Here is a 26,340-nt window from a genome sequence, read left to right as displayed (position 1 = left end):
CATTGTCAGAGAGGAGATTTTCCTTCTATCAGTCTTGCCAGGCTTCAAAAACCCAGGACCAAGTAGTGAAATGGCAGTAACATTCAACAAACTTCACCTGGTCTCTTAATGTTACTCCTCAAATGAATAAGGAAGCCATAAGCTGAATACTGGGCTCCTTTGTAACTAAAAAGTACACTGGTCCCAACTGTCAGAAGCTACCGGGTAAATTCTGCTCTGTTGCAGCATTTCCAATGCAGAGCTTTGTGCACTGGGGCAATTCCCAAATTCCTGTAGTATGCCGGGCATGTGAAGCTCAGCGCTGGAAATGCTAAAGACTAAAATTTTACCTTGAGGCAAAAAGTACAGAAGTAAATTGCTAAAGGGCTTACCTCCAGTGATTTTTTGTTTCGGGCAGTTATGGGGCATTCAGTGTCAACTGGTTGTAAGCAAGGTCTATCCATGTAAGCATGTCCTACTTGGGCCTTATCTAGCATCTCCCTGAATCCCTCCAAAGATGTAAACTGCCCCAGTTCATCCAGGAGCTGCACAGGGTCAAGGTTCATCCATTGAATATCTGGTTTTCCTCTGTTGAAAGAAAAATAATCCATAAATTGTTCATTTTTGCTAAGCCAACATGTATGCTGCCCCACCTCTGATTAATACCACTGATGCACGAATCTGGAGTAGTCTGTAACAGGTAATTTATAGACAGGCTGAGGAATCATCTCCGTAATGGCTGTATTCATTACCATACAGGTTGAGCTCTCTTCACTGGAATTAGATGAGATAGCTCATGGACAATTTGTTGCATGCTGAACCAATGGGCTAGAAGCTCAAAACCCAGTCTTGACTGGCATTCAAAGCCAACTTTGATGGTTCTTATCAAAGCCAGTATATGGAGTGCTGTGCTAAGTTTCATAAAGGACAAATCAAGGAGAAAAAATAAATAATGACTCTTTTTAAAATACAGCATTATCAGCATTGCAAAAGTGCAATAATGTTGATCATTATAACACTATGTTTTTCACTTGAGAAGCAGCATCACAGAACCAATCTCTCCCCTCACTAGTGACATTGGATCCACAATACCTTGGGGTTCTGCTGGTCTCCCACCATAACTCTTGCAAGAGACCAGCAAAACCCACAGAAAATGATGTACATCTGGATGCACTCGGTCTCTACCAACCCTGGGAGTCTCCTGGTTGTCTTGTGGATGGCAGAATGATGGTCAGGTGGCAGAGGAAGGGTGCAGACTCTCAGAACTAGGATTTGGCACTCCTCAAGCTTTAGTGGAACTTGGCATATTACTGGAGGCTGGTACATGTGTGAGTGGAGGCGCACCAGCCTGCACAAGGTGTATGTTGGCCCCACTATAGGTCCCAGGTCAGGCAGGTGCCCTGGAACACTGAAGACCACGATTTTTAAACATTTTTTATAGACAAACCTTTTTGCGTGGAGGGATGTGGCGATGATGGCTGGGGTCAGGGTGTGGGGGGGTGGAGGGAGAGTATGGGTCGCTTGGGGACCCCTGCCCCACAGGTGGATAAATGTTGAAGTTTTGGGCTGGCATGGGCAATTTGGCACTGGAGATGTGACCAAAATAGCACTAGCACTTGACTAGCCCATGTAAATGAGGTGCTTTTCCACTAACCCCACCAAGGTCAGCGCCGTCAGACATGATCCTAGCGACCTGAGCAACTTCAGGCCCATATATCAAGTCTCCTCTGACTAGCCCTTGCCCTCAGTCTATTAACCAAGGCATTTGGATTATATGACTAACGCTCGCCCTTATGCTCACTGCATTGCTAGTTTCGGAATACATGGCCAGGTGTTACACGTTCTGTGCCAAGTTTATTCAAAGATTCTGCTAACGTTGCTTTTTGAACTTTTTTCAATATAACCAAGCCAATGTCATTTACAGAGGAAGTCTCAATATCAAGGATCTCTTTTAATGGGCATATTTCACCATCAAGGCCTCTTTAAAATCTTTTTTCTGTCTATCCTGTTGATTTTTATGTGGGATATTGCTACTTATACAGTGAAACAGTGAGGGTGTGTGTGTGTGTTGGAGGAGTTACAAAGCGAGACAGTATAAGGGAGATGAATTATCGTTAACCTGGGCAACCTCTGTATTTTTTGTTTTGTCTGTTGTCATTTCAACTGTGGGTGTTAATTCATCACCTCCCCACTATCAGATTCAGCAGCTCCTGCAAGTCTATTCTGTCAATGATGTTATTCCAGTGACTGTTTGAATAAAAATATCTGCTGCTCAAAAAAACCACCAACAAAAATAGACATTGCAGAAAGCAATGTTACTAACAATCATAAATCTTTTTAACTGTTCAACTTATAAAGGGGGCTACTGATGACAAGACTCCCTCTTTATGGAAGCGATAATATCTCTTTCAGTTACTGTGCAGGAAGATTTCCTCTGTCCACTACTTGTAGTGAAATCAAAAACACATGTATGAAGAATGCATGTATAACTTTGGCTACAAACAGTAAACAGAAGAAATCTCCCCCATGTCACCGAGCTCTTCTGATCGCTGTGTGTTTCAGTTGCTCCACACTTTTAATATTAGTCTTGGCAGAGAAGACAACTATACAGGTAACTTCTGTCAATGGGAACTGTTTTCCCTGACAAGAACCAGCCCACAATCACTTTCTAAAGACACTGCTGCCATTGATGCTGTCCAAAGTCTCATGCCACTCCATCACACCTGCCCCATCCTTCATAGCAAGACATGGACAAATAGATAGGGGAGTCCCACAAATACAAATATTTTTTTAAATGAAAATGTTGTGTTCTCCTTGATAATTTCCCCGCCCCCCCCCCCCCACCGATCCCCCCCCAAATATTACAAAACACATAGAGGTAGCCTACGGGTAAGTACTTCCTATTGACAATACTTACCCATAGTGGTACCTTCTCCTTTAAGCTTATATCATTGCCAGATGCAGAGTAAAAGACCATGTATTATCCCATTATGGAGGAACAAAGTGAGGGAAAGCCTGATCAGGCCGCGGTGCCCACTCGCATTTCTTAACATTGTGCAGTGAGACATGACAATTACTAGGGAACTCTCAAATGTCTTGATATTACTGGCATGTGGTTTGTCCTGGGTCGTTTTAAATTCCTGCAGGGAATGAGGGGAAGAGAACCTCTCCTCCTCTTCTGACTTGACGTCGTTGGGATAATTAATGAGAAATGCTTGTCAGCTGAAGAACTGACTAAACTGTAATCAGAAGCAACCTGCATGTGAGTGAGAGGAACAGGCCCTTTAAAGAGACTTTCAGAGGCCGCCCTACCTGTGAGCTTTTCTGTCTGTAGGCTTTATGTTTAAGGAAATAGGGCAAATGGCTCCCTGGAGTATTATGCTATTTAAAAAAAAAAATCCTGTAAAACTAATCAAAAATCAAGAAAATGAAATACATCAAGACCAAAAAATAATCTTAATGTTAACACCAATGAAACACCAATGGAGGAATATCTCGTCATTCAATATTAGTATGCAAATGTGTTAATACGCTTGTATGAAATTGGCCTAGCCAGTATTTCCCGCTCTCTGTTAAAATAATGGATGAAGGAATTTCATACAAATGTGCTAACATTTCACACAGCACAATACCACCCTAGAGAACATAAGAGATGCTTAACAATTAGCTGAACTGCAGAAAAAAGATCATTTTATAAAGCATTTTGATATCTGATGTGACAAGACATTAGAATCCTGTTCCCACCGCCTGTGCTTCTTTAAAGTTGGGATTAGTGCCCTCAAACTCTGCTGCAATTAGGTGATGTTTTAATAAACCCATTTTCCTTCAGCCAGGCACTCTCCACCTGCACTTATCCAGGCTGTGTGCCAGGCCCAATCAAATAAATTTTTCATTAAAGGTCTTTCCTCTAAATAATCAGATTACGCCCCACAAACAGAGCCCTGCGGTCTCCAGCGCTGGCTGCCACTCTTGATTGTGTCTCTCCCCCTCCCCCATTGTGCTCGTTCCTCCTCCCACTCTCCATGTAACAGCTCTCTTCTCAGCCACATTAAATCATTAATCTCTTCATCTGTAAAATATCCTTTTGTACGGTTTTCTCCCGCCACCACAAAGAGTGTCTTTTTTTTCCCCCCTCTCTTTCTTTCTTCTCATTTCAGTGCATTTCAATACCCACTGCTGCCAGCCCATCACCATTTGGGAGCTGAGTGGAATACTGGACTCAGGAAGGCAGGATAGAAGAGGTTTCTATATGGACCTTGCACTCCCCAGGCTGCCTCTCTCCATTTCCATAAGACCTAATAAAGTTCTTCAGAACTGTCAGGTCTCTTTTTACTGAGTTACTTTACTGGAGGGGAGGGGGGGAGGGGGAAGGGGGAGATGGGAGAGGGGGGGCTGAGGAGAGGGGGTGTGGGGAGAGGGGAGGGGGCAGGGAGAAGGGGTGTGGGGAGAGAGGTGGGGGGGCTGGGAGAGGGAGATTGGTGAGGGAGGGGTGGGGAAGGGGGAAGGGGGAAGCTGGGGAGAGGGGTGGGGACGCGGGGATGGGGAGAGGGGGGCGGGGTGGTGGAGGAATATGTCAATCTGTTCTTTTTATTTCAAGCCTTTCTGTAACATTTAAATAAACTAAGTTGCTTGGGTGACTCAAGTAAATAATATAAAATGTTACTGTGGTGAGCTATAGAATACGGGGCACCGCAGAGTGATTATACGCTAGTATTTTAAGCATAAAGTGCACAAAATATAAGGGTGAAGTTCAAAAACTTTCAAACTATCCTCTAACAACTGAGATCAGGTACCAATCTTAAAATTGCTCCATACCATCTGCTTTCATTTAATATCTTTTATATATATATATATATATATATATATCTCATATATATATATCATATACAGTATTAAAACAACTGAAGGCAGAGAGATGCTCAGAGAGGTGTTTTATTGCATTTCTGCGCTGCCAGTAACTGTCAGCAGATGCTGACTGGTGGCAGACTTCAGCTCCTTAATGCGTGGTGATGTCTGCACAAGAGAAGTGACAATCTGTGACATCATCGCAGGTTTAAGGTTTAATAGCAAACGATCAGGACAACTGAATAAGTCAAACTCTGTTTTATTGCATAGGATTCTGCGAGTTTATGGGTGTTTTGGGGATTGAATTCCAAAATACCGTCCCTTTCTCCGTGAGAACTATAAGGCTTGCAAAGAATCTGTGACACATGGAAATGAAATGCTATCGATCATAAATGATTCGAGGGCTCAGCGTTGGCCATATGTCCGTAAAGGAAATTTGAAAATGTGTTTTTTCAGACACTCACTTAACAAAAAAAAGACTTTGCTGCCATTTTAATGCTATGTCCTGAGCTTTCCAGCAGCACCCAAGCTGAAACCAGAGTTACGACTATCCGAACTGAAATGATTAAAATGTTCTTTGAATATGGGTACTGCCTTGTTTTATTAGTTTTCTTTTTAAGTCTGATTTTCAATTATTTCCTCATAAATAAAGCCTGCCAATGATTTTGATTTTTTTTTCCAAGTGAAGGGATTTAAAAAAAAAAATCTGTTGGAAAGAGGGACGCGAGTGTACAGGACATCTCACATAGAAGACAAGGAGGATAAAAAGTCCAACTCTGGCAGAATGACACTCCAATAATTCATGAGCAAGGCATTGCATGAAGCAAGCTCTTTCTGATTCCCACATACCAGCAACCCCTTCTACTGCAACCAAAGAGAGGCTCCTTTATCTCCTATTTCTTGCTTGAGTGAGCCTGCTCAAGCCCTTTTGTTTTTCCACTTTTGAGAATAGATTGCCATTCTTTGTTCTCCTTCTTTCTCGCTCTCTCTCTCTCTCTCTCTCTCTCTCTCTCTCTCTCGCGCGCTCTCGAACTGGCTGAACTGAAGCGGAAGCTGACGGCACACACAGACTAACCCTCGGCAGGGAAGGGGACGGGAGGGGAGGGGGAGGAGAGAAATGGGGAAAGTTCTGTGGTTCAGAGGGAGGGAGGAACCAAACTCCAAAGATGCTAAATATTGAAAATGTCACACATACGCAGCGATTTTTTTTTTTAAAAGAGCATTTGAATGAATAAGAGTCAGTGTCAGTTTAACACTACAGAGTAAACACGCAAAAAAAAAGCTGTGAAAAATCTTTCAAGAATGGAATGCTGTCAAGTGAGCTGATTTTAATCGAAAGAGGGCCTTTCTCTTCTCAGGGGCATTTTTTAAATAGGGCCCGTGGCATGAATAATGTGTACATTTTATTAGTTGGGCAACTTGCAGCAATAAGGCTCAGATTAGCATGAGAATAACTTCAGTTACCGTCTGTTGACAAAGAATTCCCATGGGTCTCTCTGCTCTGCCTGACAAGTAACCACATCGCAGGGAAGAATGCAAGCCATTGTTCGGCCTCTCACCACTTTAATTCAGACCCAAAACTTGGGAGAAACATCCAGTGTGTCATTTTCAGAGTACCAATCCCTAAAACCCCAGAAACATAATAATTAACGCAGTCGTACTTACGGTAGATAAGCAGAACCTCCTTGAAGCTTGGCACCATCCCAGAAACAGTCCAGGGGAGTTAGAATGACACAGGGAAAGAGCTTCTCAATCATCTAAAGGGTGGAGGGGAAGCAAGTGAGCAAATATTACTATATTTTACCATAAAGAAGGCAATAAGAGCAGAAAAATTGGGAGAAAACAATTCATTTAGTCTTATTTTGACTGTTGGTTTCCATTAATTGGGGTCTGTTGTTGAGGCGAAGTATTTTTAGTGATGGGGCGGGGACAAGACATTAATGAGTTGGTGTGTGTGTATTGACATCTTTGGTTTATGGTGATGTAATCCCTTCACTGATCTTTCAGTCTCTCATTAAATTGCAAAAACTGGAAAAAAAATGACTTCATAAAGTGTCATAGTGCTACCACAGTGATAAAACAAATAGTTAAAGGGTCATAGACCTGAAATGTTAACTCTGTTTCTCTCCACAGATGTTGCCTGACCTGCTGAGATCCCCAGCATTTTCTGTTTTTATTTATGTGAAAGGGCTGAGGTTTAGGGGAAGGTTTATCCTGGCTGACCCAACTTTGTCAAGGATGAATCAAGCAAAGGGGTGCATTTCTAAGGTAATGGTAATTCTTTAGTGTTTTATTTTAAATAGTCATTGTTCATGTGTGGTCCTAAACAGTGAAATGTCATCAGGCCATTCAATCATTAGATCCACCTGAGCTGAACCTGTTCGTGCCCTCCCTCACCCAACGTCCACAGATACATGCCATCCAGGAGGGGTCACTGCATAATGATCACCACATTGACTGATTTCCCCCAACATAGCCCAGACATGCTAAAGCCAATTGTAATATTTTTAGCACCACCCTGGTCGGGTTCAACTAACTCAGTATCAACCAGAGACTGAGCATTTAACCGTATTGATTAGTATGGCTCAATAACACACCAAGTCGTGCATTTACCCACAGCCATTTGGGGAGCTTAGCAGCATTATTTATTACAGAAGAAGCAAAAGTCCCAAGAGGTTCTTATCTTTGTAGGTCCAGAATGGAGCAGGACTGCTCCTCCAGGCCCCACAAGGAAAGTCTGAGCCTCTGCTGCCTTGGGCTCCCCGCTTCTCACCCACGAGACCCTGCTCTCCTGTAACTTACCTGCCTGCAATCATCGTTCGTCGGCAGCCAGACAGCTGCCTCTTTACACCCACTTCGGGCAGGCAGCTGGTGGTGAGCACATAAATAAGGCCACTATCTCCTGCATCACAGCAAGAGAATTGGAGGGTAACACGTTTTATCACTGCAGTGGGGTGAAATTCTTTTACTGCTGGAAATTGGCAAAATGCCTGTCCTGCATATGTCACTGTCCACTTTTACTTTTAAATCAGGGGGCAGTCACTCTGCGCTCCCTTGTAGAATGTTGAGACCAAGGGGGCGAAATTCAATTTTGGTGGGGGTGCAAAACGAGAGGTGGCAATTCGACTGCCCATTAGTTGCTGTATCAGCGGAAATGTGGGGAACTGGCTCCCTAACATTCCCTTAATCTGATGGTACGTCCCATAGGCCACAAGGGAGATCCTTTCAAATTCTCGGCAGTCTCTCTCACACAGTCTCTAATATGGTCCACCGCTGGGTTGACAGAATTTGATGCCTGTGCTTGTAACCAACAACTTCTGCTCTTTAATTTCCAATCTTAACTCTGGTCTGAACGAACTGGCCTTTTTAGCCAGATGACAAGACCTGGGTCTTCCCACTCTGCAGCTCGTTCTCACATGGATACAGCCCCTCCTTTGTTCCAAACGGCGAAGAACTCGGAAAAGAATTCTTCCATATGTGATCCGGGACAAGACGTGGAAGAGAGGGAATACTAAAATACGATGTATCACTGGGTTAAACTACAGATTAGAAAATTCAAGCAAATGGCAAACGGGCAAGTTATGATGCTTAACAGCACTTTTTTATGTCTTGAATTTGGCCCAAATCTATGTGGCTGAGTGTCAAATCTAGGTATAACAAGCTACAATACTCTGTCATAATTCATATAAAAAGAGCTAATACTTCTACCTATTTCTGACCCTCGTAAACGACAATACCCAATTGTGGTCAGTGTTGGATTGATGTTCAATAATTTGTGGTTGTGTGTTTGTGAGTGAGTGAGTGAATGAGTGTGTGTGTGTGTGTGTGTGTGTGTGTGTGTGTGTGTGTGTGTGTGTGTGTGTGTGTGTGTGTGTGTGTGTGTGTGTGTGTGTGTGGGGGAGAGGGTAGGGAGGGAATGGGGGAGGAGGAAGAAATGAACCAGAGGAGATAATTAATGATGGTGTGTGCCAAACATCCTCTTCCACTGGAGCATATACAGGCTATGTTGGCAGAGACCACGTTGAACTCCAAACCATTAGCCAGCCATAAATCAGGGCAGCCTGTCATCAGCCTTCTGCCTCTGCGTTTCGATCATACTAGCTGGCTTTGAAACCCTGACAGCAACATGCAAGTTCCATTGTATACAATACCATAGTGTCATATCATGTCAGGATCTCCACATGGGAGCATTTTTTTTTAAATGTCTGCATCCCGCCACCGCTCCCCACCCCCCAATCACCATATTAAATTAACCCTTTCGCCCTTATAACAACATAAATAATATAGATGCCAGTTTGCGTTTCAAGACAAAGAGATTGCTAGCTGTAAGGTATGGGTGTGAGGGCACAGGTCCGTTGACAAAGTGATCTGGGTGTAAAGAGTAGCGATTTATGTGCATTGATAATATTGTTAAAATATTAAATCGCTTCCCCAATGGTTCAGCAAGCTTATCTAGTGAACGATACAGACAAGGTAGGTCCTGGGCTCATCTCCAATCTGTGCTAAATTAGTCAATCTGAGATGGGGTGCTTGGAGGGCAGCAAAACTGAGTCAGGGCTTATCCAGTGACCTCTGCTGAAAGTCGAGGATGTTTGGATGGGACAGGATTGAGTTCTCCTTTAATGCCCCCTGTGATCATGCAGCCTGTCAATATTCAGTACCAAAGCTGATATATGAATACAGGCCATTTGGACAAGCTACCATGCCCAGCACAGAATCATAGAATGGTTACAGCACAGAAGGAGACCATTCGGCCCGTCGAGCCCATGCCGGCTCTCTGCAAGAGCACTTCAGCTCGTCCCACTCCCCTGCCCTTTGCCCGTAACCCTGCAAATGGTGAGAATAGGGGCAAAGAAAGGTATTGACTGATGCTAAGAAAATAATCATTGCAGGGGACTGGTTGGTGCACTGAGCTTTCATCTCTGGCATATGCTTGTGAATCCAGCCCACAATGATAGCTGAGAATTCTCACTATTTTAGCTCTAATAGTTGCACAATCTAAACACAGTTCCAGCAGATTGGATTCTGGAATTATGGCCTAGAAATTCATCTCGGGTGGCGCGCAAAATGGGTGCTCTTGGATCGGCCGCCAGTTAGACGCAGTCAATGGAACGGAATATCAGACGCTGCGTATAACGGGCAGCGATCCAATACTACCTGCTTTGTGCCACCGCCCTAAGACAATGTTCTAGACCTTTGTTTCTCCTGTTAAATGCGGCTAATACATGGTATTCCACTGCTAAACCATCACTCTAAATTGCCTCTTGATGGAAAAAACTCCACTAAATCAGAGTGAAATGGATTTTTATACCAACTTTTTTCAATGTGGTCATCGATTCAGTTCATAACAAAAGCTCTGCGCACATGTTTGGGATCAGGCAGAGGAAACGTCATTGTATATCAGGACTGCAATGCTGAAATTCAGCGCATATAGAACGGTATCCCAGCACTGATATCGCTCACTTTGATAATCACCAGAAAATTCTCTCGAGAATTATGAATAACAAAAAGCTCTTGCGAGCAAAGAGACACCCTTGTGATTGCAAATTATAATTTTTGTCATACTTACTCGCTCAATCATTCCATTCTCAATGATAGGCACTCCAGATTTGTAACAGATTTTGTTTAAATCCCAGGACCTGAAAGAAAGGTTAAAGGGCAATGACCTGGTTAAATAGTACACTGACGGAGCCAGCAATGCTAATTACTGAGTGCATGCACATACGCATTTATTTACAACTGTGGATGTCTGAACATTGTACTGTTAAGAATTTAATTTAAATGTTCTATAGACAATACTTTTTCAGTGTACCCCTCTCTCCCCGAAAATATAGGTAAGCAGGACAAGTTTTCAATTGTGTCATCAGATACTGAGTGGAGGCATGAAAGAATGACTTAGAGTGAGAAACTTCTATGACGTCAAGTTGAATCAGGTTGGTAGCTGGTGGGAAGGAGGAAGAGGCCATTCAACTATTGAGAACATTTTCTTTATGGGGCCAAGTGGAGCCAGGCCCTCCCGAAACACCAACATACACCTGGAGGCCAGTGAGAGGCCCTCGGCCGCCTGATCCTTCACCTGCTGCCAGCTGCTCTGTGCCCTCTTCCTGCCCAGAATGGATGGGAAGTGCACTGCCGACATTTAAAATGAGGTCCAGGGGGTAAAATACCCCAGACCTAAAAATCAGGCTAGCGAGTGTGTTTCGCCCTGCCTCCCCTGTCCACCTGAAACCCGACCCGCATGTCAATATGTGATGGGAGCAGCTTTCTTACTTTCCGTATAGCAAGACTTGTACTTTGCTGGCTGCAAGTGCGGCATCCAGGTGCTGAAGCAATGCCTCCTGAGTAAGGATATTTTCCCCTTCTTTTTTCGAGGTCTGAATTAGCATCTGTGTAGTGAAGATCGTCTCCTCGCCCAGTTTGTCCCGTGTGTACATTAACTCTCGACTCACTCTGCTTCCCACTGCAGAAAAAAACCCACAGAAAAGTACATTATGAATAATATAATTAACATGTGATTACTGTGACAATAAACCTAAGAAAATTGTTCAACAAGATATCCATTCACTTCAGCAGTAGTCATGTCAACAATTACCAGCTCTAGCTTAAGAGATGTTCGCTAGGGTCAGAGTAGTGTACATGATTAAAAATTGTCCCTTCACCTTTGGGAAGCAGATCAAATCCAGTTTAGACTGATGGAATGGAAGTCTCTGCTGTAAGAGTCTCAAACAAAATGAGTTTAAGACAATCTTGACCCAGTTCCTAGTGGGCAAGAGTCCATGGAAGAAATTGGTACTAAACAGACAATCTCACACAGAGGCCATAAAGATGGCTGGCATGGGAAATGGAAATTCTGTACAGTGTAAATAGGATGGTTCGCCTCATCGTGGGGGTCATGGCATGGTTTGTGCAATGGAGTTTAAAGAATTTTATCCTGCATTTAACTGAAGACCTGGAAAGTTTGATGGTGACACTGGGAGAAAAATATTCCAGTCCGCAGCACTAATAATCCTCATCGTTTGAAGTACAAAATTCACTCTTCTTCCTCTTCCTTAAATCATATCTGCTTTAAATGACATATCTGCCATTTTGGCCGAGCTTACAGAACTGCTTGTTCTCACCCACCTGTAGCCTGGCCCAGAGCAGCAGCACATGGACACCTACAGGCTGGAATGACTCCTGAACACCTCCACCTGACCCAGAGAGGAGGAGGAGGAGGAGGAGACGGTGATGCCTTTTGTGTGAGCGGCTAACTATTTAACCCATTCATAAAAAATATTACAGATTTTCTTTATTTAAATTCTCCCCTTAGAACGTGTGTATATTAAACACTTGGGGGGGGGGGAAATGAAGCTGCTAAATGAAACCTTACATAGGGGCACACATACCTGCCACATTGCCTTGAACGCAGTGTTTGAATTTTTTTATAATTTATTTTTGAACAATGGTATATTGTACCCCATCCCTCCAGAGGGTATTCTAAAAATATGCATAATAATAATTTATGCTGTAGTGCAGCTCCAGTCCAGCAACTCCGCCTCCTTCCAGATCAACTGGAGTAAAGTAAAATGTGGCAGAAAAAAGATAGGAAAGTAAGAATAGATATGCAAAACAAGTAAGTCTATTACCCACAAGAAATAAAAAATAGTTTTCCTGCATTGACCGTGACTTGGAAGTGCGGACCAGTAACTTTCCACAGAGCTCGATCTTTGATCGGGAACTGTGAATTCTCTTTGAGCCCCGAGGTAGTATTGTTGACTGTTTACATTTTGTACTGGATCCTTGAACTCAAGATGTTAAAAGGAGTATAAGGGAAAACTGAGGCACTGTGCCTTTAAAATAGGAATAGTCCAAGCATTGATTACAGTAATGGGCTGTCCTTTCACTCATAAAAATCTACACTGAGACAGTACAGCCTCTCTTGGCCTGGAGTGCGTAAGTCATTTCCTGGCTTGCGTGGTGCATGCCTCTCACTTTCATTCCCCGATAACTACCCCGGCTCCCGCTTCCCCACAGTACGGCTCCATTTCCTACATGCTTTCGTCTGCTATACAGTCCAAATTGAAGGGCTGGCAAACGTCCAATGTGAGGTAAACCAGCATCACAGAGCGAGACCACAAACAGGGAGTATTATAACGCATTATTTTTAATATCCTGACAGATGTTGAGTTCCCTCCCCTTGCTGAGCCAAACATCTCTGCTCTGTTGATTGTCAGTTTAATATTTGTGCTCCTAGGGGGTGGCAGGGCCTACTCAATGAATATCTACATCACAGCCTAAACAGAACCTTCCATTTATACAGCAGCATTCCGTTGTTCTGGGGGGAAAAAGTGTCACAGTAATTTTTTTTTTAAATATGTTTTTGAAGGTATAATAATTAGAGGAACATCCCCAGAGAGCAAGCTTACCAATCCGGCATTCCCAGTGGAGAGCTGTGCTCGAAGGGCGAGCAGGGCAGAGAATCAATGCTATAGTTTTGTAGCCTTGTCTCCAGTGCGCAATCCCTTCGAGAATGTCTTCCCACAGGGAGCGCAGGATCACTGAATTTATGCTTATATTTCCTTCCATTAAAGGGGTGCCGTCATCTCATAAAACATATTGCTAAGTAACTTACAAATAGAGGAGAGGTTTGCCAAGAGGCCTCCTTTACTATCAAACTCAGATTGTAATCCACTCAGTCATTTCTCTAGTGCAGGAACAAAAATCTAATCTCAGTTTTTGTGTTTGTGACATTGTAAAGACGGGAATAAAAGTGTGAAGTTTTCCATATGCCTCAAATTGGAATGATATGAAATTTTGCACAAGAGCTTGATGTTGGGAACATATTAACAAAATGAACAGGTATGTTCAACACCAATATATTTTGTATTTTCGTTATTGTTTGAAGTGTGCTGCATTCTGTATATTTACTTTGACCATTAAAAGAAGTAAAACAAGGAGAACAGATAGGATTGGGGATTCTAGGACTAGGGGGCATGGTCTAAAAATTTCAACCAGACCTTTCAAGAGTGAAATTAGGAAACACTTCGCAAAAGGTATTAGAATTTTGGAAGTCTCTTCCGCAAACAGCAATTAATGCTAGATCAATTGTTAATTTTAAATCGGAGATTGATAGCTTTTTGTTAACCAAAGATATTCAGGAATATGGGCCAAAGACAGGTATATGGAGTTAGGTCGCAGATCGGCCATGATCTCATTGAATGGTGGAACAGGCTCAAGGGCTGAATGGCCTACTCCTGTTCCTATGTTCCTAATACTTAGAACTTCGATGAAAGTGTCACTATACACTGTGAAGTAAATCAAATGGATCACCTGTCACTGTCCTGAAGAAGGGCAAAAATATAACTTTAAAGTTGGACAAGTAATGTTATACAGGTATACAGTTTTATTTTGAAAAGGTCAGCTCAGTTCTGAGTCAGTGCCAGGACACAAATATGCACTTGGGATTTCATAAGAATTAGGAGCAGGAGTAGGCCATCTAGCCCCTCGAGCCTGCTCCGCCATTCAACAAGATCATGGCTGATCTGGCTGTGGACTCAGCTCCATTTACCCTTAATTCCCTCATTGGTTAAAAATCTATCTGTGATTTGAATACATTCAATGAGCTAGCCTCAACTGCTTCCTTGGGCAGAGAATTCCACAGATTCACAACCCTCTGGGAGAAGAAATTCCTTCTCAACTCGGTTTTAAATTGGCTCCCCCGTATTTTGAGGCTGTGCCCCCTAGTTCTAGTCTCCCCGACCAGTGGAAACAACCTCTCTGCCTCTATCTTGTCTATCCCTTTCATTATTTTAAATGTTTCTATAAGATCACCCCTCATCCTTCTGAACTCCAATGAGTAAAGACCCAGTCTACTCAATCTATCATCATAAGGTAACCCCCTCATCTCCGGAATCAGCCTAGTGAATCGTCTCTGTACCCCCTCCAAAGCTAGTATATCCTTCCTTAAGAAAGGTGACCAAAACTGCACGCAGTACTCCAGGTGCGGCCTCACCAATACCCTATACAGTTGCAGCAGGACCTCCCTGCTTTTGTACTCCATCCCTCTCGCAATGAAGGCCAACATTCCATTCACCTTCCTGATTACCTGCTGCACCTGCAAACTAACTTTTTGGGATTCATGCACAAGGACCCCCAGGTCCCTCTGCACCGCAGCATGTTGTAATTTCTCCCCATTCAAATAATATTTCCTTTTACTGTTTTTTTTTCCAAGGTGGATGACCTCACATTTTCCGAAATTGTATTCCATCTGCCAAACCTTAGCCCATTCGCTTAACCTATCTAAATCTCTTTGCAGCCTCTCTGTGTCCTCTACACAACCCGCTTTCCCACTAATCTTTGTGTCATCTGCAAATTTTGTTACACTACACTCTGTCCCCTCTTCCAGATCATTTATGTATATTGTAAACAGTTGTGGTCCCAGCACCGATCCCTGTGGCGCACCACTAACCACCGATTTCCAACCTGAAAAGGACCCATCTATCCCGACTCTCTGCTTTCTGTTAGCTAGCCAATTCTCTATCCATGCTAATACATTTCCTTTGACTCCGTGTACCTTTATCTTCTGCAGTAACCTTTTGTGTGGCACCTTATCGAATGCCTTTTGGAAATCTAAATACACCACATCCATCGGTACACCTCTATCCACCATGCTCATTATATCCTCAAAGAATTCCAGTAAATTAGTTAAACATGATTTCCCCTTCATGAATCCATGTTGCTTCTGCTTGATTGCACTATTCCTATCTAGATGTCCCGCTATTTCTTCCTTAATAGCTTCAAGCATTTTCCCCACTACAGATGTTAACACAGTTAACTCGTTAACAGTTAACACGTGGCACTGGAGGGAAGGAGGAGATAAACCATAAAATACCTTACAATTAAATGAATACATATCAAAAGTAACTTTCATTTTTAGTTGGAATAGAAATGAATGTTCAGCCATGAACTCATTGAATGGCGGTGCAGGCTAGAAGGGCTGAATGGCCTGCTCCTGCACCTATTTTCTATGTTTCTATGTTTCTATGAATGAGGGCCACACCAAGCAGTCAGACCCTCAATGAAGCACATACTATTTTATTGGTGCCTCGAGTATGCTGTTTAAAATGACTTGCATGTAAATCTAAGCTCAATTTAATTTTATTAGAAATGTTAGAAATAATGGGTACATCGTGTATGGGTTTTGATCAAAACTGGCTCACAATGGAAAACAGTGAGAGAGAAAAATCCCTTTCATTTTAAATTCAGCAACGTGATCTAAAGTCAATCGCACGTAAGCTTGTAAAAAAAGGAATGAATCCTCAAGTTCCAAAAGTTGATTAACTAGACCAAACACGACAAGGCGAGATGAAAAATAACCATCTGAAAAGCAACACATCAAAGGAGACCCAGCCTCGTTTGATGCACCAATTTCAAACTACTGTTCCTCTTTAACAAGGATAAAACAATATTCTCGGACCAAGTGATTTACAATTAACAAAGACATCAACTGGTAGGTTGCACTCTTGAAGAGGGAGTGTTACCATCAGACTCCTTTAAGAGTATCTCTTCATTAGGACCCATTTTAGAGAGGTTCGCCCCAATCTGGTGGGAATGGTATGGGTGGGCGAAGGACAGGTTTAAATGTGTTCATTGCCATTTTAACGCCCGAGTTTTCGGGAGTGTGGAGGCGCTATAGAAAAACAGATTGATGATGTTAATAAAGGACGAGCCCACCTTCGGCTTCTATTTTACAAAAGGACTTTCATTATCAAGATCTTTATTTAACTTGTAAAGAGGAGTTTGCGCCATTATTGGGGTATCGTGCATCATTCATAGTTTGGTAGAGCTGGCAGGGGACCTGTTTCCAACCTAAGCACAAACTCCTTAGAGCATTAAAGCGCATGACCTCAAATTGGTACAATCTCAAATCCCCCCACCACAGATATTGTACCCCTCACCCTCAAAGATTCTGTGGCTAAGACTGGGAAGTTGCTGCATGAGCTCTGTGCAATGTCTATCGGGGCCTCATACACATTGCACTGCCATTCACTTCTTAGAATTTTATACTTAAGGAAATTACATACAACCTTGCCAAAGTTGTGTAAAATAAAAGATTGTCTTTAATTACTTTCTTTTTGTTTAAATTAGCCAAAAGGATGGTTTCAACAGTTCACAAAACCACGCTTCAAATGAATTATGTGTCAGGAAAGCCTTTTTTTAATTGTTTTTTTTAGTAAGTTTGGAAACTGCAGTCTTGTGTAGGCAAACAAATGGAGACTGTCCCTTTAATTGCTGGGTTGCTGAACAAAATTACAGTTATTTGCTATCTCCTGTTCATCCAGTTGGACCACCCAGAGTACCCAAACATAAAACTGGCTGACACCCCGTCATGTCATACCCAAATGCTAGGCGGTATCCAGTTTAAAAACCAACAGAGTGATGAGAAGCTGTCCTTCCTTTTAATAATGGCTTTGTTCCTGCAGTCACATGCTATTTTTCCGATGCTTGCTTTATGACACCATTAAGACAAGTCTGGTTCCTCCTCTTTGTCTACAGGCATTACTATATAACGAAACAGAACTCACCCCCGCCACACCAAACTTCTTCACTGATCAAATAAGTATTGGTCTCAGATCTCCACCAATGTGGCTCCATTCAACCTGCTGGCTGGTGCATGAGCGTAATCCCGTGGTTAACATTCATCCTTTTCTGTAGGGGAAGTGCCTGGGCTCCATTCAGTTATGGTTAAAACTGGGAGAACAGCAAGTGAGGGATGATGGGTGTGAAGCCTTCCTACAGTGCAGTCTGTCAAAGTTCCAACATGTTTTACCACCATGATACCCTTTAAAAACAATTTGCCTTCATCCATTTAAGTCCCTATGTATATCAAATTTACTTGGCACAATACAGCAACACCCATCTCCTACTCTAGGCCTCTGTTAATGTTATTCAATAATGAACCACTAAACATGATAGAATGAACTCCAAACCTCCAAACCTAGCCTGGAAAAAACTGAAAGTAAAGGCCAACAGCAAGAGAGAAAGGAAGTAAGTAAATGAGAATAAAATTATGAGAATGCTAAATTCCCCCCCAAAATATAAGAAAATGGAAAATGCACTGTTAATCAGCGACAAAATGCAGTGTTTTTCTTGTGCTTCCAATATATTCTAAAGAGGGTGACAGTTATCGTATTATGCCAAGGGAGCTATAGCTGTGCTGAGAGATGAGAATCTGAAGGTGCATGACATCAAGTAACAGAAATGACTAGCGATACAGGAATATTTTTGCTGCTTGAAGGTTATAATTGCTATAAATTATGTAGAGAATAATAGATGCTTGGGGGTGATTACAAGGCTGTAGTCTAATTGAGATGTTGGGTGGTTTATATATAGGATAATGGATGTCTGTGAATGATTATAAGGCTACAATCTAGTTAAGGGAATGAGATGGTTTATGCATAGAATAATGGATACCTGAGGATGATTCAAAGCAGTAATATAATTGAGGGGTTCAGCTAAGCTTAAGTTGGTTTATAATTGTTATCTGAAGCCCAAAGCTTATAGCCCTGAAATTACTCTAGGTGATGCACGTGGGTGGCTTCAATCTAGTTTGGGTCCTTATTTTTGTTCACATTGACTGTCATGGAGGACAGTCAGTGCAGAAGAGGCTAAAACAGTAAGCTTAGGCCTCACTAGTGCGCTCATTAAGTACTTGATGCAGGATGATATCCGACTGTAGGACTATCAACACATGAATCATAGAATTACAGCACAAAACAAGGCCATTCTGCCCAAGAGGATTGGTACATTGCAATCAAGTGCAGACCTTCCAACGCATTCTCATTTTGATGGTCTTATCTGAAAAATTACCTACATATTTAAAGAATTTCTCTTAAGTATTTCATAGATTTATCTCATTAGTTTGTTTACTGATATATTTGGTATCCAACAGAATGAAGACTTTGTGACAAACTATTCTGTGGCCTAATGCAGCCTCTATATTTCCAGTAAACTTAGCTACACCATGCATTTTTTGACACTTGGATTGGTCTACACCTTTACCTGTAATTGCCAATATAAAAATACTGCTACATTACCATAGTGACATGAATTTTTGAAACAACCTCATTTTTTTTTCAAACTAGCTTTTCATTCTTTTAAATTAATTAATTTCCCATCTTTAGTACTCCAAGCATTGAAGCCTCAGCTGTCATCAGGGTCAGACTGCTTCGAGACCTCTTCCAAGACACTCTCTCCACCCTCAGTCAGCCACCAGGAAATGCTAGAGACTGTGCATGCTCCCTCTGATTCCCTCCTCCTCGGGAAACATCGCAACCCTTGCTTTGTGCCTCCCCAACAACAGCAATTTGTATTTATATAGCACCTTTAAAGTAGTAAAATGTCCCAAGCTGCTTCACAGGAGTGTCATAAGACAAAAATTTGACACCGAACCAGAAAAGAAGAAATTAGGGCAGATGACAAGGTAGGTTTTAAGGAGCATCTTAAAGGAGGAAAGTGAGGTAGAGAGGCAGAGGTTTAGGGAGGGAGTTCCAGAGCTTAGGGGCCAGGCAGCCGAAGGCATGGCCACCTATGGTTGAGCAGTTATAATCAGGGATGCTCAAAAGGGCAGAATTACAGGAGCACAGACATCTCGGGAGGGTTGTGGGGCCGGAGGAGATTACAGAGATAGAGAGGGGTGAGGCCATTGAGGGATTTGAAAACAAGGATAAAAATTTTGAAATCGAGGTTTTATGCTTAACTGGGAGCCAATGCAGGTCAGCGAGCACAGGGATGATGGGTGAGCGGAAATGGGTGTGAGTTAGGACACGGGCAGCCGAGTTTTGGATAACCTCAGGTTTACGTAGGGTAGAGTGTGGGAGGCCAGCTAGGAGTGCGTCGGAGTAGTCCAGTCTAGAGGTAAAGGCATGGATGAGGGTTTTGGCAACAGATGAGTTGAGGCAAGGGCAGAGATGGGCGATGTTACGGAGGGGGAAATAGGCGGTCTTAGTTATGCTGCGGATATGTGGTCGGAAGCTCACTTCAAGGTCAAATATGACACCAAAGTTGCAAACAGTGTGGTTCAGCCTCAGACAGATGCTAGGGAGAGGGATGGAGTCGGAGTCGGCAGACACTCAGATTGGGAAATGAATGGAGTAGAAATCAAAACTTACAGCTGGCCCAGCTCTATGACTCCAAGAACTAGTGCCCTAACACTTGGTATCACCATGTAGGCCCATTCTTATCTCCATCACTATCAAACAAACAACTGCCAACATGGGTAAGCAAACAGACTTCAATAAAAACATAACCTCCACCTGGTATACAATCATAAAGAACAGAAATCGCTAGAGGAGATATAAGGCATTATTCAATTCTCAAGAGTTCTGCTTTTGCTCAAATATTACCTATCTTAGAAAAAATGACCTGTTTTAAGTTTCAGTCTCACTCTCCAAGGAGTGAATAACAATGTTACCAACTGTGTTACAGTGATCACATTCATGATGACAATAAAACACCTGAAAGCAATAACTGCCTTGTGTCTTACTGCCAAACATTTATCTTACAAGTTTTACATCGCTCCTCCTCTGTGCACGAGAGAGAGAAATTGGCTACAAATGGCTCCTTTCCTCTCTTTTTCATTTGCAACACATTCCAGTCAGACACTTTAAACAGATTTGGACTCCTTGACTTGCTATTTCCTTTTGACTTATTTTTAAGTCAATGGTGTCACTTTTGGAAATACAGTACCAAAACCCTTATCTGGCGATTTCACTGGGATTTAGTGAAGCCGGCACTCTAACTGCAGCTGTACTCGAGCCTCAGGGGGCACTGAGCCAAGACAAATACACAAAGCAGCATCTTCACTCTTTCAACAGACAAATGAGCTGTAAAAATGTTTTGTACTGGGGAAATCAAAAATGAATTTTTAGATTTTTTTTTTAATAAGCACTTTGACCAGCTGGTTATGATGTTGCTGTTACTCTCTGCTTAGTGCTAAGTTCTGGCTTTTATGTTGGAATTTAGATTCTCCCGCTCATTATTACTGATTATTATAATAATTTTGTTACTCTTTGATACCCTACTTTTAGTAATTTCCACCCCACCCTTTCTTTGCAGTTCCCTAACCCACGGACCATACTAAAGTTGATTAAATAGGCAAAGCAGCACTTCCATTCCAGCTCAGTGAGCAGCTGTCAGATAGTGCACAGGAGAAGACCTGGGAGCATTGCTCTGCCAATTTTTCCACTGCTTCCTGTGGGTAATCACTTAGCCTCTGCTCTGCACCTTCCCTGCAGTCAGAAAGTTGACAGATGTGATCTGGCACCCTATCCAGAACAGTGGTGCACCAAATCTGATGTGCCATTGGGCTGCCTAATAACCGATAATTATTTTACAAAGTTGCCACATTTTCTACAGATTTGTATCTGGTTTATTTATATTGGATCCATGCAGTGACACAACACTTTAACTGCTCAAAATCCAAAATGTGATGATTTCCAGGCATGCAGAAAAATAGGATTATGCTGTTTGGGCCTGAGCTGTCACTATTAAGATTTTTGTCAGGTAAGGGTATGAAGGGCTATGGGGGGGGGTAAATGGGATTGAGTTAGAGATCAGCCATGATCTAACTGAATGACAGAGCAAGCTCCAGGGCCTGAATGCCCTACTCCTGTTCTATGTTCTTGTATCAAGGTAAGAAGAGCTGGATTTTCCGGTCCTTTGTGCTCGGGGTTTCACCCCGGAGTGGTGTGAAAGGCGGCGATGAGGTCTCCTGCGCCCCGTCGCGATCCTCCAGTCGGGTTTTGCGGCAACGCTGAACAGGACCGCCGGGAAGAGCTGCGCCGGGTGTGCAACGTCCCTGGTTGCGAAATCAGCACGAGTTTGAGCTCCTGCCCGACCAATCCGCCCGGAAGTGCGCCCGCAATGACTGCCTGGGAAATCAGAGCGTTCCAGCAATGCCGGCGGGGCAGAGTAAGGTAAAGTACTCCAAAGGTAAGTGCGAGTGTTTTTTGTTTTAATTTTTTGTGCGATTTGTCTTGTGGTGACGGGGGCAATGTTTTAGGAATGTTTTTGTGGGTTTTTTTTAGGTTGCCCAGGCGCCAGGCCTCTCTCGGAGCGCTCCTGCCCCGGCTCTTTAGCTCGGGAGTTTCCCATCCTTGCGCCACAAAAGGTGTACAATGCCTCCCTTAGCGCTGCGCCTACCAACGCAGGGCCCAGATGCCCAAACTTACATACTAAAGCACAACCTATTCCCGGCCCCTAACTTTCCCGCCCTGTCGCCATTATAGCCCCGAAAACAGAAAAGCCGAAAATCCAGCCCGAAGTCTTTCAATCCCCCAGTGGTCAAATAATAGATAGGCATTTAACATAGAATATACAGCACACGGACAGGCTGTACAGCTCAACTAGTCTGTGCCGGTGTTTATATTCCACACACGTCTCTCCTATTAATATGGTCAAATTTGTGGATTTAGCTCATGTCTTAAGTGCTTCTTTATTTTTTTTAAAGATTAGTTTGAGTGCATCTCTTCTTGTCCCTCCTATAGATCTGTAGGACAGTAATTCTACTAGCGAAGTGTAAGGTGGGTCAAGGATTACCCACACCCCCAACGCAACATCCTGCCAGATGTGTGAAGGACGAGATGAGACTGCTTGTAAACTGTGCCAATGCGACTGTGCTGCAGCCTCAGAATTCCTAATTCATTGTAGAATGCAGAATTGTTGCATGACTAAACAGCTCTGTGTTTTATTTTGTGCAACTATTTTACATTCAACATTGACTTTTGAAATTTGGTTTTGCAAGTCAGGAAAAGTCCTTTGTCGTTAGTTATCAACTGACCCAACAAACAGGGACAGGTACTGACAACCATATCAGAAACACAAGTCAGACTGCACTTCACACTATTCCTCTCAGCACACATAGGGTGATTTGTAAGATAATTCTACATTTGCATACAGTGGTGTACACTGCACCTTGATTGACAGCGTGATCATGACTCCGTATTCCCAGTTACTTCTGACATAGAACTACAGGAAGATACTAACATGGAAACAGGCTGTTTGGCCCAACATTTGGCTCCTAATCCCATATACCCATTCTGTTCCCATATCCCTTTATCCCCCTTTCCTCCAACCATCTGTCTAACTTTTTCTTAAATGTTGACATGGTCTCTGCTTCATTCACTAACTCTGGTGGTACATTCTACGGTCTCACAACTGTCTGTGTAAAGAATGTTCCTCCTGCTCCTGTCCTAAACCTCTTACAATTAATCTTACATCTATGTGCCCTCACTCTGGACCCCTCAGTCACTGGAGACAGTCTGTTTCTATCTACTCTGACCCATCCCTTCATAACTTTAAACACCTCTATGAAGTCACCCTGTAATCTCCGTTCTAATGAAAACAGCAAGTGTGTTTTTAAGACTTTCATCATATTTGTATTTCTTCATCAAAGGCAGCATCCTATTGAATCTGTGTTGTATCCTTTCTACTGCCAGAAATGACACCAGGAATTGATTTATTTAAAAGAGAATCTTGTTTTAAAGAAAAGACAGCAATCTGAAAACTGCATTGCGAAAGTTAGCACTGAAGTAGATTGTAGGCTGTGCACTTGCCGTGGAGTCTGATGTGGCTCAGTTGCAGTTTTCGGAGAAAGCTATTCTACGAATTGAGCCTCCCAGAACAATTCCCTGACACAACAACTCTGTCCCTTTAAAAAATGACCTAAACTGGTCAATGTGAAACCTCAATAATCGCCGAGTGTCTGAGAGCAGTTGCTGTAAAGGTCGCAATGAATGGAGAAGATTTCCTGTGTGCTGCATTAGGAAATTATGAACCTGTTCTGACCCGAGTCATTTTATGGACATTAAACTTTATATAATATATCAAACAACAGCACAACTTATGCATACATTTTTTATAGCACAGGATAGTAGTATCTATGATCCAGGTCTTGTGTGAAAATACAATCTCAATAACACAACTACTTAAAAAAACTTTGCAGCTGAGAAGTTTGAGACCATGAGCCAGGACATCAGCCCAGATTCTTTGACAAATTTGAGCTGGCAGGAACGAAGACATTGGACTAATATGCAGAGACTCAGAGGCACCTTCTCAAGAAGTGCATTCCCTGTTGTATATGTCAGGGTTTACTTTCTGCCATGGGAGGCTGTTAGCAAGCTTTTATAGTACCCATCAAATTTCACATATTGGGGTAAGAACATAAGAACATAAGAAATAGGAACAGTAGTAGGCCATCCGGCCCCTCGAGCCTGCTCCGCTATTCAATAAGATCATGGCTGATTTGATCATGGACTCAGCTCCACTTCCCCGCCCACTCCCCATAACCCCTTATTCCCTTATCGTTTAAGAAACTGTCTATTTCTGACTTAAATTTATTCAATGTCCCAGCTTCCACAGCTCTCTGAGGCAGCGAATTCCACAGATTTACAATCCTCAGAGAAGAAATTTCTCCTCATCTCTGTTTTAAATGGGCGGCCCTTTATTCTAAGATCACGCCCTCTAGTTCTAGTCTCCCCCATCAGTGGAAACATCCTCTCTGCATCCACCTTGTCAAGCCCCCTCATAATCTTATACGTTTCGATAAGATCGCCTCTCATTCTTCTGAACTCCAATGAGTAGAGGCCCAACCTACTCAACCTTTCCTCATAAGTCAACCCCCTCATCTCCGGAATCAACCTAGTGAACCTTCTCTGAACTGCCTCCAAAGCAAGTATATCCTTTCGTAAATATGGAAACCAAATGGTAATTTTGACTTTGTGTGACAGTGTAAAATGGGTGATAGTGAAGCAACAGCTCGTTTTACATCCCTCCCAATTTTTATTTCCATTGTTGTTTCTAATACTGCAGTCATTAATTTTGCAAAATAAAATGATAAACCCTGTGATTATATGGCTCTTTGTTAAAATGTATAAACAAGCACAGCTCTATTAATTCCAGGAGCAACGCAATCAGCTTCACCCTTTTTTTTCCAGGTGCTGTTTGCTGCTGGTATTTTCTGTTTCTGGTCAGTCTGGCTGGATTTGGACTGTGCTTACCATCTCACTGAAAATATCCCCAAATTAGATTTGCAACCCTGTTTCTCTACACTGCAAATTTTATGGGTGTGCAAAATGCAGCAATTTCACGGCAGAAATCTCACAATGAAGCACGGAAACATTGGTTTTAACACCTAGCACCTGTGTGGTGAAAGCGAGGAGGAGGTGGTGGGTTTGAAAATCCACTCTCCAATAAACACACTAAAATGAATCCCTGCTGCTCTGCAGTGATATGACATTTTTAAACAATTTTTTAAACTCAGTCTTACTCCCTTCCCTCCCCTTCACTGTGAACATAGAAATGAAATTGCTGCTGCTGAATCCGAATAATCATACAACTGTTTTTTGCCAAGAAATGTTGTGCTTGGTTCAGGATTTCTATAAACTCTGGATAAAAATAGCCAATTGGCAGTTCTTTGCATCTTAGTTCGTTTAATGCTTTCAGTCAGCAATTCAATTTAAATAAAAGCAACAGAAACCATTTAACAAAAACATTACTTTATACAAGACTTCTAATATGTCGTGAAATTTGGCAGTGTAGAAACCGCACTTACAGATAATTAAAATTTTAATGATTCGTATCTGGATTTTGTATTTTGTAGGATCTGGAATTTCTATACTACAGGAGTGAATAGTTTGTGCATTGGGATTTCTAAACCTGGATGAGGTATTGATTTACTTGGGAGTCAGCCTCTTTAGTATTGCATCAATCTGATCACTCTATCACAATATAATGCAAAGCAAGATATCTTGAACTTGTGGGCACACCTACCTTTGGGAAAATTCTTTAGTCCCTCAGTACAATACAATACCAAATATCCTTCAGGGGAATGCACCTGCAAATCCCTCTAAAATGAACAATGAAAATACCAAAGCACCAATTGTGAAGATTCAATCTTTTCATACATTTAAGACAATTGCTGACAGTCACACATAATTTATTCCATTCCTTTCCAAAAACAAATTGAGCCTGTCAATAACAGCTTTACAGCAGACAGCTGTCGGTGTAAGTGAGAGAGGATACAAAAAAGTTTTAAGAGTTTAATCACGCTGCTATGTGCCTGTAATGGGTTATATGGGAAAGCATACAGCTGACTCCTATTAAAACACATTAAGAGGGTTTATGAAATGCTAGCACTTTTTTCCTTCATTGGGTACTCAGCCCCTCCCCCACCCATGTAACCATGCACTATTCCTCACCATACAATAGCAGAAAAGCAGTCAACCTGTTCCTAGAACTTTTCAAATGCTGCACTATGTTGGAAACTCTATGCCAGGGATTGGAGAGAGGAGAAGGTGACTCAACATCTCCCTCCCTTTTGGGAATTGTCAAGCAGTTTGTTGTCCATCTTTTTCCCAGTGCACTCTCAATGATAGGAGAAAAAAGACCAGGAACTTGGGTATTGAGGAATTATTGGCATGAGCCTGAATTCCATTGCTCCATGGCACAGTGCAATGATACATAAAAATAGAAACTGAC

General features: G+C 42.4%; 1 protein-coding gene across 1 annotated transcript in view; it reads right to left on the bottom strand.

Annotated features, from left to right (window-relative positions):
* The window catches only part of ptch2 (patched 2), a 122,736-nt gene that overhangs the window by 63,624 nt on the left and 32,772 nt on the right, over positions 1–26,340 (bottom strand). Inside the window, exons 3-6 of the mRNA XM_070886061.1 lie at positions 11,095–11,284; positions 10,394–10,463; positions 6,490–6,581; positions 372–567 (exon numbers count right to left, since the gene is read on the bottom strand). Of these exons, the coding sequence (XP_070742162.1) occupies positions 372–567; positions 6,490–6,581; positions 10,394–10,463; positions 11,095–11,284 (548 nt within the window). The remainder of the gene's footprint in view (positions 1–371; positions 568–6,489; positions 6,582–10,393; positions 10,464–11,094; positions 11,285–26,340) is intronic.

This window comes from Pristiophorus japonicus, chromosome 8, assembly GCF_044704955.1.
Source record: "Pristiophorus japonicus isolate sPriJap1 chromosome 8, sPriJap1.hap1, whole genome shotgun sequence".
Classification (NCBI taxonomy): domain Eukaryota; kingdom Metazoa; phylum Chordata; class Chondrichthyes; family Pristiophoridae; genus Pristiophorus; species Pristiophorus japonicus.
Note: the sequence above shows the minus strand (reverse complement) of the source record. Positions and strands in the feature narration are given on the sequence as shown.